At 43.6% G+C, this 18271-nt stretch overlaps 1 protein-coding gene across 1 annotated transcript in view; it reads left to right on the top strand.

Annotated features, from left to right (window-relative positions):
- The first annotated feature begins 500 nt into the window (after positions 1-500).
- The window catches only part of MAP3K9 (mitogen-activated protein kinase kinase kinase 9), a 62192-nt gene continuing 44421 nt past the window's right edge, over positions 501-18271 (top strand). Inside the window, exons 1-2 of the mRNA XM_054161569.1 lie at positions 501-931; positions 6424-6837. Coding sequence (XP_054017544.1) covers positions 631-931; positions 6424-6837 — 715 coding nt within the window. The 5' untranslated portion in view covers positions 501-630. The remainder of the gene's footprint in view (positions 932-6423; positions 6838-18271) is intronic.

The raw sequence follows: 18271 nt of genomic DNA on the forward strand, positions 1-18271 counted from the left end.
AGCCGCCCCGCCCACCCACTCTCGAACCTCTGCCGTGTCTTGCCCCTTTCCCCAGCCAATGAGAAACGGCGGGGAAGGCGGAGCTTGTGGCACTTGCTGACAAGCGCCGCCAGGTCCAATGGGATGCAAAAGCTGACGAGGCGGGGGCCAATTGGGGGGACGCCGGTGAGTGCGAGACTCGGAGGCCAGGGGTTGGGCGGGGAGAGGGCGTGGCTAAGAGGACGAGGGTCTCAATCAGGTGAGTGCGGAGTTGACGGGCGGTAGCGCTGACCAATGGGGATGAAGAGGCGGGGCTTCCCCTCCCCTCCCGCCGCCGAAGCTGCCCGAGAGTCAGGTGGCTCTGGGATGCTCGGCCGAGGCGGCAGGCGGAGGCGGGCGAGGGAGAAGGGGGAAATGCGGCGGTGGGTCGGCGGCATGCGCTGCCCGCCCTCGCCTCTTCCTGTGTTGGGCTGAGTCGGCCCCACGCCGGGTGCCCCCCGAGCGGCGGCGGCGGTCGGCGGCGGCCGGCGGCGGCGGCACCTGCTACCGGCAGGCGCCGGGCCGCATGAACAATAGGCGGCGGTACCGGCCTCACCGTCCCCCGCAGCGCCCGGCTGCCTCGGGCGCCTCCCCCTATGGAGCAGCTTCGCCATGGAGCCTCTCACAGAGCTCAGCCAAGAGGGCGCGGGCGGCGGGGAGCCACCGGGCGGCGGGCCGCTCTGGACCGCTGTCTTCGAGTACGAGGCGTGCGGCGAGGACGAGCTGAGCCTGCGGCCGGGGGACGTGGTGCAGGTGCTGTCCCGGGACTCGCACGTGTCCGGCGATGAGGGCTGGTGGACGGGCAAGATCGACCAGCGTGTCGGTATCTTCCCCAGCAACTACGTGAGCAGCGGCGTGCAGGGGGCTGGCCCAGAGCTGCGGACCCGCTACCCACCGCCCCCCGCCATACAGCGTAAGGCAGCTCGGGTCTGGGACGGGGTGCTCGGCGCGGCCCCTAGCCGCCACTCGGCGGGAGACAGTCCAGGGAGGCGGGAGAGGCCCAGTCCCAGCCCTCCTGTGGGCACGGGGCGGGGACCGGCGCAGCGGGAGCCTGAGCTGCCGGGATGGGATAGGATGGAGTGGGGTGGGGAATCCCGGCCCGGCCCCCTCGAGGTCCCTGGGAGGGAGGCGGGACCACCGCCGCAGCCGGGAAGGGAGGCCTGACCCAGTCCTTCTGTTGGTCCTGGTGGTAACTGGGACGGAGAAAAGGCCCAGCCTTGTGGGGAGCGGCAGTGGGAGGCCGCCGGGCCCGGCCAGCAGCGGAGGGGGCGGGGGTGAGTGGGCCCCATGGTAGCCCTTGGCGCGGGAGCCGGGGGCATTGCAACAGCCCTGGCCCTCACGTATTGGGGTTGCCGCAGGCCGGCGGCCACGGCCCGCCTCTCCGGACCGTTGGCTTTCCCACCCTCAGCCGCACTCCTGCTGCTCCAGCGCCCTGCTGTCAGCGGAGGCCGGTCCTCTCTCGGTGTGTTCGCGTTTCACAGACGCCAGGAGCAGTTTCCCATTGTTAAGTTCCATGTTTCGGGGGGCTGATAAATTTTCCCTAACCTGCTAAACCTTGGTGGCTTGACAGTAGTGTAGTCACTGGGGGTGTCTGGTGACTCTCCCTTTAAGAATATCCTGGAGTGGTTGCTAGATAGGAAGTAGTTGCATTCTGCAGCGTTAATTCACTGCTAATTCTCGTTCTTCATTTTGTCTAAACAAAGCACTATTTCTGATGTAAACATTCCTGACATGACCGGTGTTTGCCAGCTTCATCCTTAGTCCTTAGCGTTTTTTACAAATTTTGTCCTAAAATACCTGTGAGTAAGTGAATAAGCTGTATCCAACTTTGAATATCTGGACCTGCCTGAGCGTTGCTTGACTTAAGTTGTAATGCTGAAGGCACGAAGGGATTGGTTTGCTTCTGTGAACTTCAGTGCAGTTTTAAAGCCTTTGTTGCAGCCAGAGAATAGGGCCATTTCATCTCTGCGTTACTGGGGGTTTTTAGCGACTCTGTGCAATTGTAGAAAGAGAAATGGACTGTGGAATGACTGTTTCTAGATCTTATTTATCTATCACTATGGACAGTTAGGCAAGGGAAAAAAGGTATTTCTGGAGGGGTAGAGAAAAATCTTCAAGCTAGTAGGCTTTTCTAGAAAGTGAAAGGAGTAAGAAAGATGCATTGTCCTATCTAGGACATATCTCCAAGGAATGCAACTTCTTTCTTGCTCTGCGTTCTGGTTCTGCTTGAAAGCACTTAGGTAAAAACTCGGTGAGTTGTTGTATTACCCTTGGGATTGTGAAGGGACTAGGCTGGGCAGTGGTGATGCTTCCTTTCATGCTGGAACAGTATAGGTAAATTATTCCTCCCCCATGGAAAATGCTGAATGCTTATTAGCTTATGCATTTGAGGTAAGTTAGGAGAACCATTTCTACAGAACTTTTGAAGCCTCAGGTCTCCTCCTGTTTTGACAGTTCAAGTAGAGGCTTTATAACTACAGATTCTTGTTCCTTATTGCACTTCCTATGATTTGGTAGCTCAGGAACAGTTGTGTAGCTGCACCTTCCCACTTTATCCTTGTCTTGCGCTTCTAGTGCCACAACAGGACTATGCTACTTCTGTTCTTCCAAGTCATCAATGACATAATTGATGTATATGGAAGAGTGGAATTTTTTGCCCTTCAATATGTTTTAATATGCTATGAGAGTCTTATTTCTTTTTATAAAGATACAGTGCAGTTTGGAAGGGGTAAAGCTGGTTGCTGTTGAACTGGATTTTCTCATTTAATGTTAGAAGTACCTTTGCAAGGAACAATGCTCGCTTTAAGAGCTGGTGCTGTTAGTTTGACAGCTGTTTGGAATAACAGTCTGCTGTTATCTTACTGGACTGTGAAGTATTTTGCAGGAGTAATGCAGAGTGTCATTCCAGGTGTACCTTTCTGCACAGAAGATATTTTTAGTTGATCTCCTAAAGTTTATCTTCATATTTGAAAGTTTTGGAGTATCTCATGGAGATTCTGTTTCTCCTGAGAGCTAGTAATATAGGTCGTGGTAGTTAGTATTGCAGTCTTTCAGCCAGCCATCTACACAGTATGCTTGAATCTTACCTCAGTGGGGTACCATGGATGAGAAAAGTAGTGTATTGAGGCTGTCAGCAATGGGCCAACCTGAAGGACCCTCATCTGCACTGTGAGCTCTTAAACACTGGGGGTGGAATTAAATAGCTTAATCGTGTAGTGTAACAAATGCTCACTAAATGGTGTCTACTTTGCAGTAGTCAGTATGGCCGCTGGTTCATGGTGTACAGGCTCTGTGGTTTTTGATTGGTCCCCAGAGGAGTGACAGCCCTTCTGTTCTTAAATTCATAGGCAAAAAGTGCACATTAAACATTCCAATTGCCCTCACAGTCCAGTCCAGCCTATTTGCCAAATCAGACTGGAGTTGGAAATAAATGGAGAAAATAGGTACTCAAAAAAAAAGAAATATTTTGAAGGTATTTTGTGCACTGATGTGGCTGTATAACTAAGTCTGTGAAAAAGAAGAAACTAATTAAACACATTTAAAAAAAAAAAAAACAAGCAACACTTTTCTGGAGGTGAGTTGTTCTTTCTTTCTGATCAAGCTGCCCATGAGGGTGAGCCTTAGAGGAACTGCCTTAAAGAAACATATATTGTCAAAGCAAAACTAAGCTTGAACTTGCAGATGAAAGAAAGATTCCCTTGCAAAATAGCTTGTGGTGTAGCATGTTGTATTTCACCTGGAAGCCTAAATCTCACAGGTCAATGCCCTAGACTCCTGGTTCATCTGGACACCCAAGAGATGTGTGGGTTTTTTCTGTAGTGCGGCGGGTGACAGCATACAGAAAGAGTTTTGCTTTGCACGTCATGAGCTTTCCCTTGTCCGTCTCATTTCTCTGCCTGCCTCCTCTCTGTCGCGCTCCTTCTGCACCAGCCGCCGGGCGGGTTGGGGGCCCGGGTTCGGGCGCTACCCTTGGGGCTGGGCTGAGCTGGGGTCGCCGGGCGCCGGCCGTTGGACTGGGCTGAGCTGGGGGGCCGAGTACTCTCCGTGGCGCCGGGCTCAGCTGAGGAGGCCGAGGCCGGGCGTTGACCTCGGGGCCGGGCCTTGGCGCTGGGGCCGCGCTCGGCGCTGGCGGTGGAGCTGTCCGTTCAGCACCGCAGGAGCCACCCGGTGAGCTGCCGGCGGGAAGCACTCACTCGGCGTTTCTTTTACACCTTCTACGTCCTGGCAGTGCCCGGGGAAGAACCTGACTGTGAGCACCACCGGAATGCTCCGTGGAGGGAGTTTCCGGGACGGGCTGCCCATCTTACTTTGTGGCTTACGTGTTTGTTCGGTTTCGCTTTTTCATCTGACCTTGTCTCTAGGGGCAGGAGAAGTGAGGGTTCCACCAGTGCTGAAATGCTACTGACCGAGGGTGGTAGGACTCGGCATCTGACGTTTTTATCTCTTTTATCACTGAGAAATACCTGAGCAGCTTTTTTTTGGTGGCAGAGTAGTCTCATATCTGGAGCTGCTGTCATTACAGTATTGTTCTAAAATGTCCACATCTTTGGTCATGTTTTCTAGTCATCTGTAGCTCATGAACATTTGAACAGCAAGGGTGATACTGTGAGAGTGAAGCCACCTTTGTTATGTAAATCACTGAAGTTCAGAGCATTAGCCAGAAGTACTCACAATAACAGACAAATATATTATTCTTGTGTTCTGACTGGAAAAGGCCTTTCTTACTCTTGGAAGACCACCTTGGTCAGATTTTTCTCTTTACCATTATGTTTTGTTCATGGAGCACTAGGAGAAAGGGCACAAGCATCCTTATTACACTAGATGAGGGTTTTAATGTATTGGTTATACTGCAGAGGAAGGTTGATGATACAAACCCTCTCTGTAGTCAATTCCAGCTCATAGGTTTGACCAACCTTTAAAAAGCCAGGCAGAAGTCATGTTTAGGGATGACAGAGCTCAGTGGGAAAAAAAGTCTGTAGCTGTGGACAGCAGAGTTCATATCAGCTCCATACAGTTTTGTCACAGCACCTTGTAGTATATATTTATACTTAGGAAATCCTGACATTTGTTTACTGAAGCAGTATCTAACCTGCTCCTTTGCCTTGTATGACTGTAACTTCAGTTAAATATAGCAGAGAGTTTCCTGTATATAATCAATAACTAAAAAACCCAGTAACATAATAAGTACTCTGAATTAATATCTACATCAATTAAGTCCATTACAGACTGAACTTCCTTTTTACCAAATAAAGCAGAGGAACCATCTCACCTTCGTAATTTCAAATGCAAGACTTTTGAATTGAAAGTCTTGTGGACATTCTGTTTAAATCATTGCACTATTGTGTTTTCCCTTTAAATCTTCTAAATTTTTTTAAAACTGTAATTAGTAAGGACCAAAATGCCAGACAGAATGTTATCTCATCATTATCTCCTGTAAATTCAGCCATGGCAGCATGTTTTCACTGGTCAACATGTGGGATTTCCATTTTATGTTGGTCAGGACTGGATGGGTTCTTCTGGCCATCTCTGAGCATAAACTGCATTCAGTGTGCAGTTGTACAGAAAGCATTTTCTCAACACTTTGGCTTGAGGTGCAAGTTAAATGCTGAATTTTAAGACATCTGCATTTCTAGATCGTGACATTACAACACCGAGTAGCCACCAGTTCCTGTGGCAGCCTGTAAAGTATAGCTGTGAGTGCATAGGAATACAAAAGGATGATTCTGTTGTTTATTACATTCTGTAATAAAAATGTAGTATGCATTAATCAAAAAATGTTTTTCTTATTGCTAGCTCTGCATATTCAGTGTGTGGCCGGATCCATCTGTCACACTATTGTTAGTAGTGGCAGAGGTTGTTAATGGATTTCTTGTGGGGAACAAGTCTACAAAGCTTGCAGAGGTGTGGAAGAACAAGTGTGATTTGGGAAGGACTAAAGGATTGTTAGTGGTAGTTGAATAAGAGACATTCACCTAAGGAGCCAGGTGTATTTTGGGCTGAATTTCAGCTAGGTCACAGTAAGCACTGTATAGTGAAGTCAGTGAATGTTATCCTGTGTTTGTTTTTCTTTTCTTGGAATCTCATACTGTCGCTGAGGGCTGGAGATGAGAATTTATCCTTAAGGGGGTGTCAGTGTTACAAGTACCAACCATTAGGTGAAATTCCTCACCATTCACAGAGTACTTCATACAGGTTTTAAGATACTGCACGACTTGTTTTACCACATTGTTTGGCAACCAAAGATTGTCACAATGGACTACTGCTTTAATTTCTGTTTCTGTGGAGTCAAAATTGGCCCTTCCTTCAAGGATAAGGGTGAGGTTGGGCATCACAAATCATCAGCTGGTGTACAGGCTACATAGCTGCTACATGTTTACACTTTTCTTTTCTTTTCTCTTTCCCTAGTCCTGGAGATCGACTTCTCAGAGCTTGTTCTGGAGGAAATCATTGGCATAGGGGGCTTCGGAAAAGTGTATCGAGCTGTGTGGATAGGAGATGAGGTTGCTGTCAAGGCAGCTCGCTATGACCCTGATGAGGACATCAGCCAGACCATTGAGAATGTCCGCCAAGAGGCCAAGCTCTTTGCCATGTTAAAGCATCCCAACATCATTGCCCTCAGGGGCGTGTGTTTGAAGGAACCTAATCTTTGTTTGATCATGGAGTTTGCCCGTGGAGGATCGCTAAACAGAGTATTGTCTGGTAAAAGGATACCTCCTGACATACTGGTGAACTGGGCAGTACAGATTGCCAGGGGAATGAACTACCTCCACGAGGAAGCAATTGTTCCCATAATTCACCGTGACCTGAAGTCCAGCAACAGTAAGTGCTACAGGGCGAACAGCCAGGGTGCTGGGGTACAGTTGTGGAGAGAAATCAACAAAGAAAAGAGGGGAATAATATTAACTTGGTGATCCTTTCTTGTGAACCACTGTAATCTCTAATTCAATCCCAGAGGGGTTTATTTATCTACAGTATGGTGCTACAGACCACAGGAAACATGTAGATACTTGCACTTTGTAGAAGGAACTTAAATGATTGGATGCAGAAGCAACTGTAAATGGAGCATGCACCTCTGGTAGTTATATACATACAGCGTCTCAGTTTTATTGGCATTTCGGCAGACTCCTCAATGTTAGGAAGTCCTGTTGAACTTAAAATTTGTATACTCCTTACATGTTTTGAAAGGACAAATGCTTCTTTGGAAAGATAAATCCTCCCAAGCTTTCATTTTGCTTGCTGTATGTATGACATGCAAGCCTGTTTTCCTTTCCATCCCTGCTGAATTGGATTTTCTCTCTGTCCTTCACAGAGCTCATGATGACAGAAACAATAAGTTAGGCAAATGAAATTTCCCAGTGGGTGGTCTTGTACACCCAGGACTTCAGCTGATGATTGTGGTGCTTAGCATGGGATGCAGCTGACCCATTAGAGTGTGGGGATTGAACTTTGGCAGTTACAATTCCAGAAATCATGGTGAATAGTTGTTCTGTAATATTAGTACCATTACTGTGTGCCCCTTGGATATTGTTTCTGTAGTCTGTCTGTTTTCCTAAACTTAAAATTGACGTGAAGTCAAATGCATGCTTAGAACATTATATATGACTGTGGGGGCAAACTGCTGCAGTGGTTTAAGGATCATCTCCTTTCTTGATGTCTGCATGCAGCTGTTACGCCTTTCTTTCTGCTTGCCTCTATCTAGGTGGCAGGAGCAAACACCTACCTGTGTGCTGGCTGCAGTGGTTTATTGTGTTAGTATGAACTCAGTTTTATCTGTGGCCTGAGTTAATAAGAAACTCTCTGAACTGGGTGGCTGGAATACAGGCACATGTTCTCTTTTTGCTTTGAGGGCAGTAGCATCTAGCAAAGAGGTCTGACAGATGGGAATCGTAATATCTTAAATAGATTGACTAGAGCTAACGTTAACTATTACATTGCTGTCAATTTCCAGGCCTTGCAGGATCTTCCTTGTGGTTTTCAGGCTTCAAACCTTGTGGCAGTTAATTTATATAGTTTGTTGTGAAGGAGTAATAATGAAAAAATATTATTAACTCTCATTAGTGAGCTTGAAAATAGAAACTATGAGAGCTTTGAATTTGGTTTGTATAATACTCTTTTTATATTGTTGAAGTTTCTCTTTTTGTTAGAGTAGAGCAGTCATAATGTCAATAAAGATTTCTTAATATCTAAACCCTTCCCTTACAAACAGCATCTATATGGGCATAATGATCAATGCTGTAAAATGAAGGATTGATTGGCTTGGTCAATGATTGCCTCTAGTCAAGAAGAAATAGTTGCCTTTAAGCGTTGTGCCTTTCCTTCTTACCTAAGAAAAGATTTACTTGCTTATTTTTACTAACAGGCCATTTGAACATTTTTGAGGTTTAGAATTCAAGTTATTTGTAAGGCAAAAAGATGTTAGCTCCTAGTATGTCACTGTTTTATCAAGACTAGAGACTGCTAGTTGCAAAAGGGAAATGTTATCAAGCAGAGAACCAGCCCAGCCAGAGGGACACCAGTGTACAGTGTCACCAACCAAACACAGCTATGGATACTAGAAAACATCTGTGCTGTCAGCAGCAAGAGTAAGTGTCTCTTGTCACAGTCAATCTGCAGTGTGTATTTGTGTGTGGTAAACCCTAAAATTACCACATTGTGCTGCACTGTAAATTGTCAGTGAGAAGTTGAGGGTTTTGCTACACATATTATTGGCATTTTCCTTGTTTGGGAGGAAGAAATACTAAAGGAAGAGGAAGAATGAGTGGGAATGCCTGTGGAAGGATTCAAGGGTATCCTGTGTTTGGAGGGGAGAGGTAGAGCATTTGTGTGGTGTTCTTGACCAATGATCCAATCTGATCTAGTACAGAAATGACGCATATGGGAAAATTATAGACCAGCTAAGTGTGCAGAAAGCAGTGTTACCTTTGGGGAACTGAATAAATGTCAGAGCTGGTACCTGGAGGGAAGGACTTCAGGTATTTTAAAGAAAATGCATTGTTTTTTAACTGTTTTGAAATAAGATGAATTAGTAACCTCAGGTATGGACTCTGTATTGTCAAATGAAACAGCTGTTGATAATATTGAGTTCTTCATTCTTGGCTTTGTGGAGAAAGAGAACTAAAACCCCAATCCATAGCTATTTTACATGCTTGAAGATATATGTTGTTTTCTCAGTGTATCTATCTGTAAAAAGCAGTGGTCTGAAATACTGAATTGTGGAACTTTTTGGAGAGGGGAGGGACTGTTGGTCTTTCCTGTTCATGTTGGGGATATTTTTTCCCCCCAAAACATGTATTTCCTAGACATGCAGGTAGACTCAACTCATGATTATTTGTAGAATAAATGACTCTGGACTGCCCAAGTCACATCTTTCCCAAATACTGCATTGCTGAAATCTGTTTCCCATTATATATAATAAGTATCTTAGAAACTTCTCTGCTGTGTTGTCTATGAAAAGCTTTTTGCAAGTTTTCTGAGGATTCCATGGATTAAGTTATATTATTGCATCCTGATCTTGTATCTGGTTTACATTTTCTGTGTTGTTCTGGTACAGTCAGTTTTCTCAGTTACTGTGGATAATCAATAGCAGGTTCTGTTGTTAGCTTGGTGCCTGTAGAATTACAGGCCTGTAGCATTTCTTTCTTTCTGCACAAATTGCCACCCACCAATAGGCAGCAATGTGTCTCTGGAGCAGGAACAGCTTCTGCTTGCAAGAACTTGGAAAAGATTCTTCCAGACATATTTTTCATGTACCAAACATTTAAAAGGACTGTAGAGCTGTCATGGGAGCATCAGCTGTATTGATCTACTGATTGGTACTGCCTATATTTAGTAATAGGTGTTGATTCTCATATGTCTCATCTTGCCTTCCAACACCAGCTGAGACTTGCACTATCTATCTGAAGCTACAGGATGAGTTAGTCTGGGAGTTAGGGAACAAGATGGGGGAGTGGAAAAGAATTTTCTACTGGAATAGAAGAAAATCATAGAATGCTGTACTTTTCTATAGATGTCTGCCTATATTTAGGCCTTCTAAGAAGATCATGTTACATTTTGAACAGTAAAATAAGTGGGCACCTTAATACAAGTCTGAGAAATAATCCCATTGTAGATGTATAAGAGTTAAATAAAAATCCTTTTTAATCTATCTATTGCAGCTTTGCAGACTCAAGTAGTAAGTAGCAAACCAATGCTCAAAATAGTTCTTAACAATTCTGATGACATAGTAATGTTTTGATTGCTTTGAGAAGGATCTTCACCTTGTATAGGACTACATTTTAGGGGACTATTTCTAGGAGGTGGCTGCTTCTTCAGATTTTCCTTGTCAAAAAGCACTCTCCAAATCCTGTGTCTATTTTCATTCCTGTAACTAGAGTGGAGAACATTTCTTTTTTTTTTTTGCATTCCATCATTTTTCTTAATTTTTTTCCTCCTTTTCATTGTCATATCTTTATGTTAAATGCTGATCTATTCAGAGTGTTGGAAGAGTACCCTGTATTTTTAAAGTACTGTGTTCATTTGAGGCAGGTTTTGATTGTAGATCTCGGAGGTTCTGGGGGCTGCCTGTTTCATTGCTGTGCGGATGCTATCAGGAAATGAGTCTGTGAAGAACTTTTATAGAACAAATTGCACATCTGTGATTTATATTTAGAGACCCTGAAATTCTTTTGCTGGATGTCAGTTCAGATAGCAGTGAGTCTGATAGGTGGCTGTTTGATGGCATTACCAACTCGCATGTCAGTTGTATAGTTACACAAGAGAAAGAAGATAACCCAGGAAACCTGTTCTGTTCTGCTGTGTGAGAAGTATCTCATGCTGCACCAGGGGAGATTCATACTGGATGTTAGGAAGAAAGTCTACACAGAGAGAGTGATTGCCCATTGTAATGTGCTGCCTGGGGAGGTGGTGGAGTTGCCATCATTGGAGGTGTTCAGGAGGAGACTTGATGGGGTGCTTGGTGCCATGGTTTAGTTGTTTAGGTGGTGTTGGATGATGAGTTGGAGGCAATGATCTTAAAGGTCTCTTCCAACCTGGTCTGGTCCATTCTATTCTATCTCTTTGGCATTTGATTCAAGAGATTCAATTTATTCCATATGAAAATTAATCTTAATAATCTGACAGACTCTTTTCTGGCTTCTTCTTGTTCTTTTTATTTGATGATAGTGGTAACCTTTCCCTCATCGGCTGCATGTGGGTGCTTGACTGAGTGCATGTTGCCAAATTTGTAGTAGGCCTCTCACAGTGTGAAGGCTCCTAAATCTAAATGTTGAACTACGAGAGAAAAGCAACTGGGAATGCCCATTGAGGTCATCCTCACTGTTTAGCACAGCTTGTAGAGTTTCCCTTTCTCTCATCTCTTTTTATGTGTGATCTGAGTCTTATTTTTGGCTCGAGGAAGATGCTTAGCATACAATGTTTACGATCAAAAAGAGATCTGTTTGTTTTAGTGAGGCATTATGAATAATGAAGGTGGCCCTGTTTGTTTTTGTTTGTCTGTCAAAGTTAGATATGCCAGCATTATTGCTACAGGAATAATGCCAGTTAACTAATAGTGCAGAGAACTAGCAAAAGCATATTTGCTCTCTTCTTTTTTTTTTTGACTGGCTCAGCAAAATATGTTTGTTATTTGCACTATGTTGAAAGATTTTGCTGAGGATGTTCATGCCAGTTAGCAAAGTGCCTTATAAAAGTCACCATGTTTGTGTTCCACAGAGTGGCATAGAAGATTAGCAGCAGTGACATGGCCAAGGTCAAAGAAACAGCTAAGGACAGAGCTCAAAATTAACCCCAACAATTTGGATTCAGTCAAGTCAGTATTTCTTCTTTTCTAGTTCTTTGAAGGTGTTCACCTCTCCTACTCTTTGCACCACTAAGGTAAGCTTGTGGTATCTTGAGATTCAAAGTTCTGCCTTTCCAAACTTCGCTGTAGCTTTGCATATTTATTTTAGGCAGCTGTTAAGTCTTTTTCTGTTCATAAAGATGCTAATAGAGCTGACTTTCACATAGTCTCTTGAGAGTTGTTCCTAGTACTTTTAGTGTACTTGTTCATTTTATTTTATTTTATTTTTGTCTTTAAAGTGCAGGCAGAATTTAGAAGCAGAGATTCCTTGAGACCAGCTCAAATCCAACCCGTGGGCACCAGGGTTTGAATGTGGCATTCCAGTCTTGATAGTATGTACCTAGTTGTCTCATTCCTTGCAGTATTCGCATCCCAGCCCATTCATAATTGACAGCCTCTTGTTGGTCTTTACAGAGAAGGAAAAGTACTTGTTGTAAACCTCTTCCTCTGTCTGGCAGTGTTGTAGAGGAGAGCTCTTCTAGGTTCTGCTTAGAATCAGTGGGCAGAATAGTTCAGAAGTCTGTACTATTGTCGTTGCTTCTGGTACTTCAGTGTGATCTGCTGACTAACTCTCGAATGTTGTACCTTCTATCAGAATGGAATTCCTTTGTCAGTGCAATTAACTGAGTGTGAGTAATGAATGCTTCATGTAAAGTGTAGTGAAACTATTTCAATGGCATCCGAATGCTTTACACTGGGTGAATAATTGATCTGCCCTTAGTTGAGTGGTCCCTTGCCCTGTGAGAGGAAAGTGATAAAAATGAGAGATTTGGGGGTTGGGAGGGAGAGGACAACAGCTGGGAGATTAACTTTTTTTTGTTCTCCAATCCATTTCAGGGAGCAAAAATCAGTAAGCTGACTTTTTTATTATTATTATTTTTTTGAGGGTGTACAGTAGAAATCAAGCCTTTCAAACAGCCTGAATATTCTCCTGAGGGTGATTAAAGGTGACTTTTTCAGGTTCTGCCCTTAAGCAATTACCTGGTTCTAGGGACATGCTATGCGATATTGCTAGCGGTGCATAATTCCTAGTTCTGGTTATTCTGCTTCTTTCTGTCTCCCCAGAGTATCAGCCTTTGTGCTGATATCCTGGTCTTTTGTATTGTGGTTCAAAAGAATTGCAAGTGACTACAATATTTTTGCATGTGATAGTATGATGATGAAATTGATGCTCATAATGCTGCAAGTTTCTGTTGAACAGAATGAACAGAAGTTTTAATTTCATATGTTGGTAGTTCAGAGGACGTAAATTACACCTGAAAGCAATGTTAACTTTGAAGTTGTTGAGACACTGAGAATTCACAGAAGCAGGATGACAGTTTACTTCAGTGGTGTTTTGTTTGTTTGTTTTCCTTAGCTTGTCTAAATTAGTGAAACAACTTTCTCAGGGGGTTGACAGGTGCTTCCAAGTTGCAGTCTAATTTTCAGTGTGTTTTAGTAGATTTCTGAGAGTCCCAAAATGAGAATACATCTCCTGGTAAATGGATTGGCTTAGTTGAATAGGAATTGATGTCTTCACTGTTACTTGCAAGTCAAAAATAGAAAGACTTTATGGAATAAATCTAACATGCACAGGAACACTTTGGTACTCTCCTGCCTGCAGCCAAGTAGCAAAAAGGCCATTACACAAATGTGGTGCCTTATCTTTGTAGGCAAGCATGGAAAGAATTCCTCTTCTTTTTAAGAAGTGAAATTGTGTCTATTACTTTCTAAAACCTATCTAGTATCCTTCTCATGTCTTTGTGCCACTGTGTATATTTTCCTGCAGGGTTCTTTTCTGCTCCTAACAAAAACCTGACAGTTATGACACTAAGCCCTCTCTCCAAATTGTGCATATGGAACTATAGAACAGGTACAAGCAGTCCTCAGCACCTTCATGCAGGATGGGTACCTGTGTGCAGCTGTCTGACCATTCACTGTCTGACCATCTGTGACAGAGCTGGGATAAATCTGTGTTTTTCTAAAATTACTAAGTAGCAAGTCAGCCTTGTAGTGGTGTTTCCAGGAAGCTAGAATAACATTTTCATCTCCCCTTTTTTTGTTTGTTTTGGTGCTGCTCCTACATCAGTAATGTGAATGTGAATTCTCAGAGATTTCTGTCAGCAGCTTTTCTCATGAAAAACAGTTCTTTTCAGAATTTCAACATGTATCTGAAGCAAACAAACTCACTCTTGAAACCTAAGAAGTTAAGCCAGTCTTGCTCTTTGAAGTCATGATTACCCAAGATGATTCTTTAAAATTAAGTAACATCCTATTCTGAAGGTGGTGCATATTCCATTATGACAAGACAATGAAAGCCTTAAGCTGTTGGAAAGGCTCCAGGATGCAGCACGTGATTTTTAAGTGGCTGCTTTTTGGTACATGTTTACTTTCTGATTCTAGAGTAATCTCCGTTAGACTGCCAAAGGTGACTGGTATATCTGATAATTGCTTCTTAACTGTCCAGCTGCTAATGGAAAGGTAAACTCAGTCTTCCTCAGATCTGAACTTTTTCCAGAGAGGAAAAAGCAACAGTAACACAACTTCGTGCAGTAAAAGGAGAAATGATTGCAATGTGTAAGGATTTATAATTACACTGCTTGGTTTCATGAGTGTTTCTTAAGATCAGGGAGAAGTCTCACTCACAGAACAGTCTTATCTTTGGGTCCCAGCCTGTGGAAGAGTTGTTATGGTGGCAGCGGCAGCAGAGTGCAACATCCTTCGGAGTTCCCCTCAGAAGGAAGTAGCCTGAGGACAGCCAGTCCCTCCTATGAGCTGTTTCTGTTGCTACCACACATACCACTTCCGCCCTGCTTTCTCAAAGCATTGCTTTCTTACTCAAGCATTTATTGTAACACCATTTTCTGTTAGACCCAGAAACACCCTCCCAAACCACCAAACTTTATCTAATGCACATAGAGATTCCACATTAGCTCTGAAATCCTGCATGTCCTTTGAATGCTGTACTACCAGTGTCCTGGATGATTTCTAGAACTATAAGCCAAGCTTCTAGTTAGCTATACAACGTCTTCCTCTGATGCTTCATCAAACAGGCTTCTGGAAATTGGCTTCTTGAGAACCATTAGGATATGCTGCTTGCATTACTACTAGAAGCCTTCATTTAAAATATGAGCATGGCCTCAACCTTGCAGTTTTATAGACTTAATGTTTAGAACTGTAGCAAATGATAGTCAGTGTGCTAATAGCTAATGAGCTATTAATAGGTAGCTTAGTAATAGATAAGTATTTCTGCTACTAAGGTTTTGTTACTGCAACAATTGTTGTGCTTAAACTGAGGGATTCTGAGGGGTCCTTGGAGCACTATAAAGGGCTAGTACGGATATACTGCTGTAAATATGGCATGTGTAAAGACAGTGGGGTGTTCAAGAGCAGGCCATGTAGTCCATTGTTAAAAAATTCTGAAAATGAGAAAAATCCCATAGCTTTGACTACCAGAACTCAATATGCCTAATTCTGCTTGTTAAAGTGCTGTCAATATTGTCCTTGGATTTATTGGTTGGCTTTTTCCTTTGTGATGCGACCCGTCACATAGTGTGTAGCTTCGGTATGCCTATGGTCATCTGGGGGATATTCCTAATGTTTCATCAGGGTATTGTGTAGTCACTTGGACCCTTTGATCATAGAGTGAGCTGGGTCAGAAAATTAACAGAAATCTGACATCAGAAATTAGAAATCTAACTGCTTGCTGATAGCTTTACTGCGTGAGTTGCATGGACTGGCATGTGCAGCACTGCAGCATTACTCTCTCAGCAGCTGGCAACTTATTCTCAGCAGAACTCAACAGTATTCAGTAAAGTCTGAATTTCGCTGTTGACAGCTGCGGCTTGGTTGTTACTGAGTTTTTCATAGAGATGTTTTACTTGAAGCCAAGGCAAAGTGGTTCTGTGCTACTTTTTTTCATCATGAATTTCATGTTTTGATTTGCCTGGAAATGGCTTCCACTGAAGCAGCATTCTTATTAAATCTCTTTTCAGAGAGTCTCTTGAGCAACAATTAATGAATGTCATTCATGTGATTCTACTCTTCCCTTTTTCTGTTGTTGCCTAATACCGTTCTTGATTCGTTGTGAGCTTTCAAATGGATGTGATTTGGCAAAGCACTGTGTTGGGTACAGATGTAATTACATTTTTTCCTTAGCACATTTAACTGATTATGAAAGGCACAGTAATCCATGCCTGAGCTAGAAGGTTGCTCCAGTGTAAGCAGTATGGTAGGATTTCGCCTGCAAGCAGAGCTGAGCAGCTCCATTTTCCCAGGAAAGTCACCTAGTGTTCTCCAGGAGCATTCAGAGTGTTTTGTACCAGATCACTAAAGTGGTAAGACTTTTTTTCAGCTTGGCTAGGCGAAAGGATCGATTCTAAATATATCTTGGCTCAGGAGGCCTTTCGTATCCCCTCCCCCATTATGCATTAGCTCTTTAGAGTTACTGTACAGCACAGCTTAAAATCCAAGAACTGCTGTGCTGTCACATCCATCACCTCCTCTAGCTTGATAGAAGAGGACAGTCAGCCAGCTTTATGGATTTGCTGAGCCCTCACGCGTACCCAATAATTAAAAAAGCTTTTGCTTCCAAGGCATGTATTTTTCAAGAACTAAATGTGTTGTTGCTGTAGGAGTAGCAATAAGAGACAGAAGATACTTGCTGATTACTGGAGACAATATTTGTACTCTTTGTTTTCCCTTCCAAGATGTGAAGTTTTGAACGAGTCTTGGATTCTGTGCTCTACAGGATCTTTCGCAGCAGTTGTTAGCCTCCTGCACCACAGACAGACGTTAGAGTAAAGATGCAGCTCTACTGAAATGAGCGGCAGAGAACCCAACAGGAGGTGAGTAAAGGCAGCGTGCAGAAAGCCCCAACTCAGTCCATGTGCAGATCTGTTAATCACTTTAAGTACTTTGAATGCAGGATCAGGAGCAGATTGCTCATTATGTGGATACTTGCGAAGCAAAGCTGTGCAGGCTGAGGATGGAAAGTAGAGCTAAAATTGCAAATTAGGTTTTGGCAAACTGCTGCTACAGTATTGGGTCTCCATTTTGGAGCAAGTTCTTGAAATCCTTTCCCAAAAGCTTGGTTCTGTCCTCCAGGCAGTGTGCCAGTGCACTGCCAACAGGGCTTAATAATTAAAAAAAGGAACACCTGGCAAGCTCAGTCCCTTGTCCCCTTTATAATAGTGCTGCTTTTTTGACTTGTTAGGCAAGCTGCAGACTTACCAGCTAGCTTCTGGCTTTCTGAGACTGTGACTCTCAGGCAACGCAGCAGTGTGAAGCAATATATTAAGGCTGTCTTCTCATCTAATACCCAGCATTTACCACCACTATGGAATGTGTCCAGAGAAGGGCAACAAAGTTGGTGAGGGGTTTGGAACACAAGCCCTATGAGGAGAGACTGAGGGAGCTGAGGTTGCTTAGTCTGGAGAAGAGGAGGCTCAGGGGAGACCTTATTGCTATCTACAGCTACCTGAAGGGAGATTGTAGACAGGTGGGAGCTGGTCTCTTCTCCCAGGCAACCAGCACCAGAACAAGAGGACACAGTCTCAGGCTGCGCCAGGGGAGGTTCAGAACAGATGTTAGGAAGAAATTCTTCATAGAGAGAGTGATTGCCCATTGGAATGGGCTGCCCAAGGAGGTGGTGGAGTCAGCATCATTGGAGGTGTTTAGGAGGAGACTTGATAGGGTGCTTGGTTGCATGGTTTAGTTGATTAGGTGGTGTTGGATGATAGGTTGGACGTGATGATCTTGAAGGTCTCTTCCAACCTGGTCTGGTCTATTCTATTCTATTTGAGCTGAAAGGTATCTTGGGAAGTTTTGCCTGTTCATGGGAAGGAAAAATGCGATTGGAACAATGATAGAAAATTCAGTGAAGCCATCGTCTATGCAAGAACATTTTTGATTCATCTATGGATACTTTCTTCAAATAAGGACTGTACAAACACTATAGGATTGTGGTCAATATTTGCTATTACTACAGGACTTTCTAAATAAGAACCCTGATGATTTCAATGTGTGTTGCATTTCTTCAGAGTGCAGTGGGGATTTTTATTTCTTTTTTCCAGGTAAAAGAAAATATTAAAAAGTAGTAATTTGACCATGCAGGAAAGAAATGATGCTTATCTTATTTTGCTAAATGAGTCTCTATTTAAAAAATATGGATTTATTTGGATGAATTTTAATGGCCTCCCAGTAACTGAAAGTGTTAGATCTAGAAATAGATGTAGAAGACGGTCGAAGGGATTTGGACAAAGCAAAGACTATGCTAAAATTGTAGGGAGATGAGTACAAAAAACACTGTAAACTTAAATTGTCCATTCCAGTTGTGAAATTCCAGGGGTTGTGTGTCAGGTGAGAAATGAAATTTTTGGTGTGGTATTAATATGTTTGCGGTCAGAGAACCTCTGGCTAGCAGTAGAAATTCTCAGA

This window comes from Dryobates pubescens, chromosome 5, assembly GCF_014839835.1.
Source record: "Dryobates pubescens isolate bDryPub1 chromosome 5, bDryPub1.pri, whole genome shotgun sequence".
NCBI lineage: Eukaryota > Metazoa > Chordata > Aves > Piciformes > Picidae > Dryobates > Dryobates pubescens.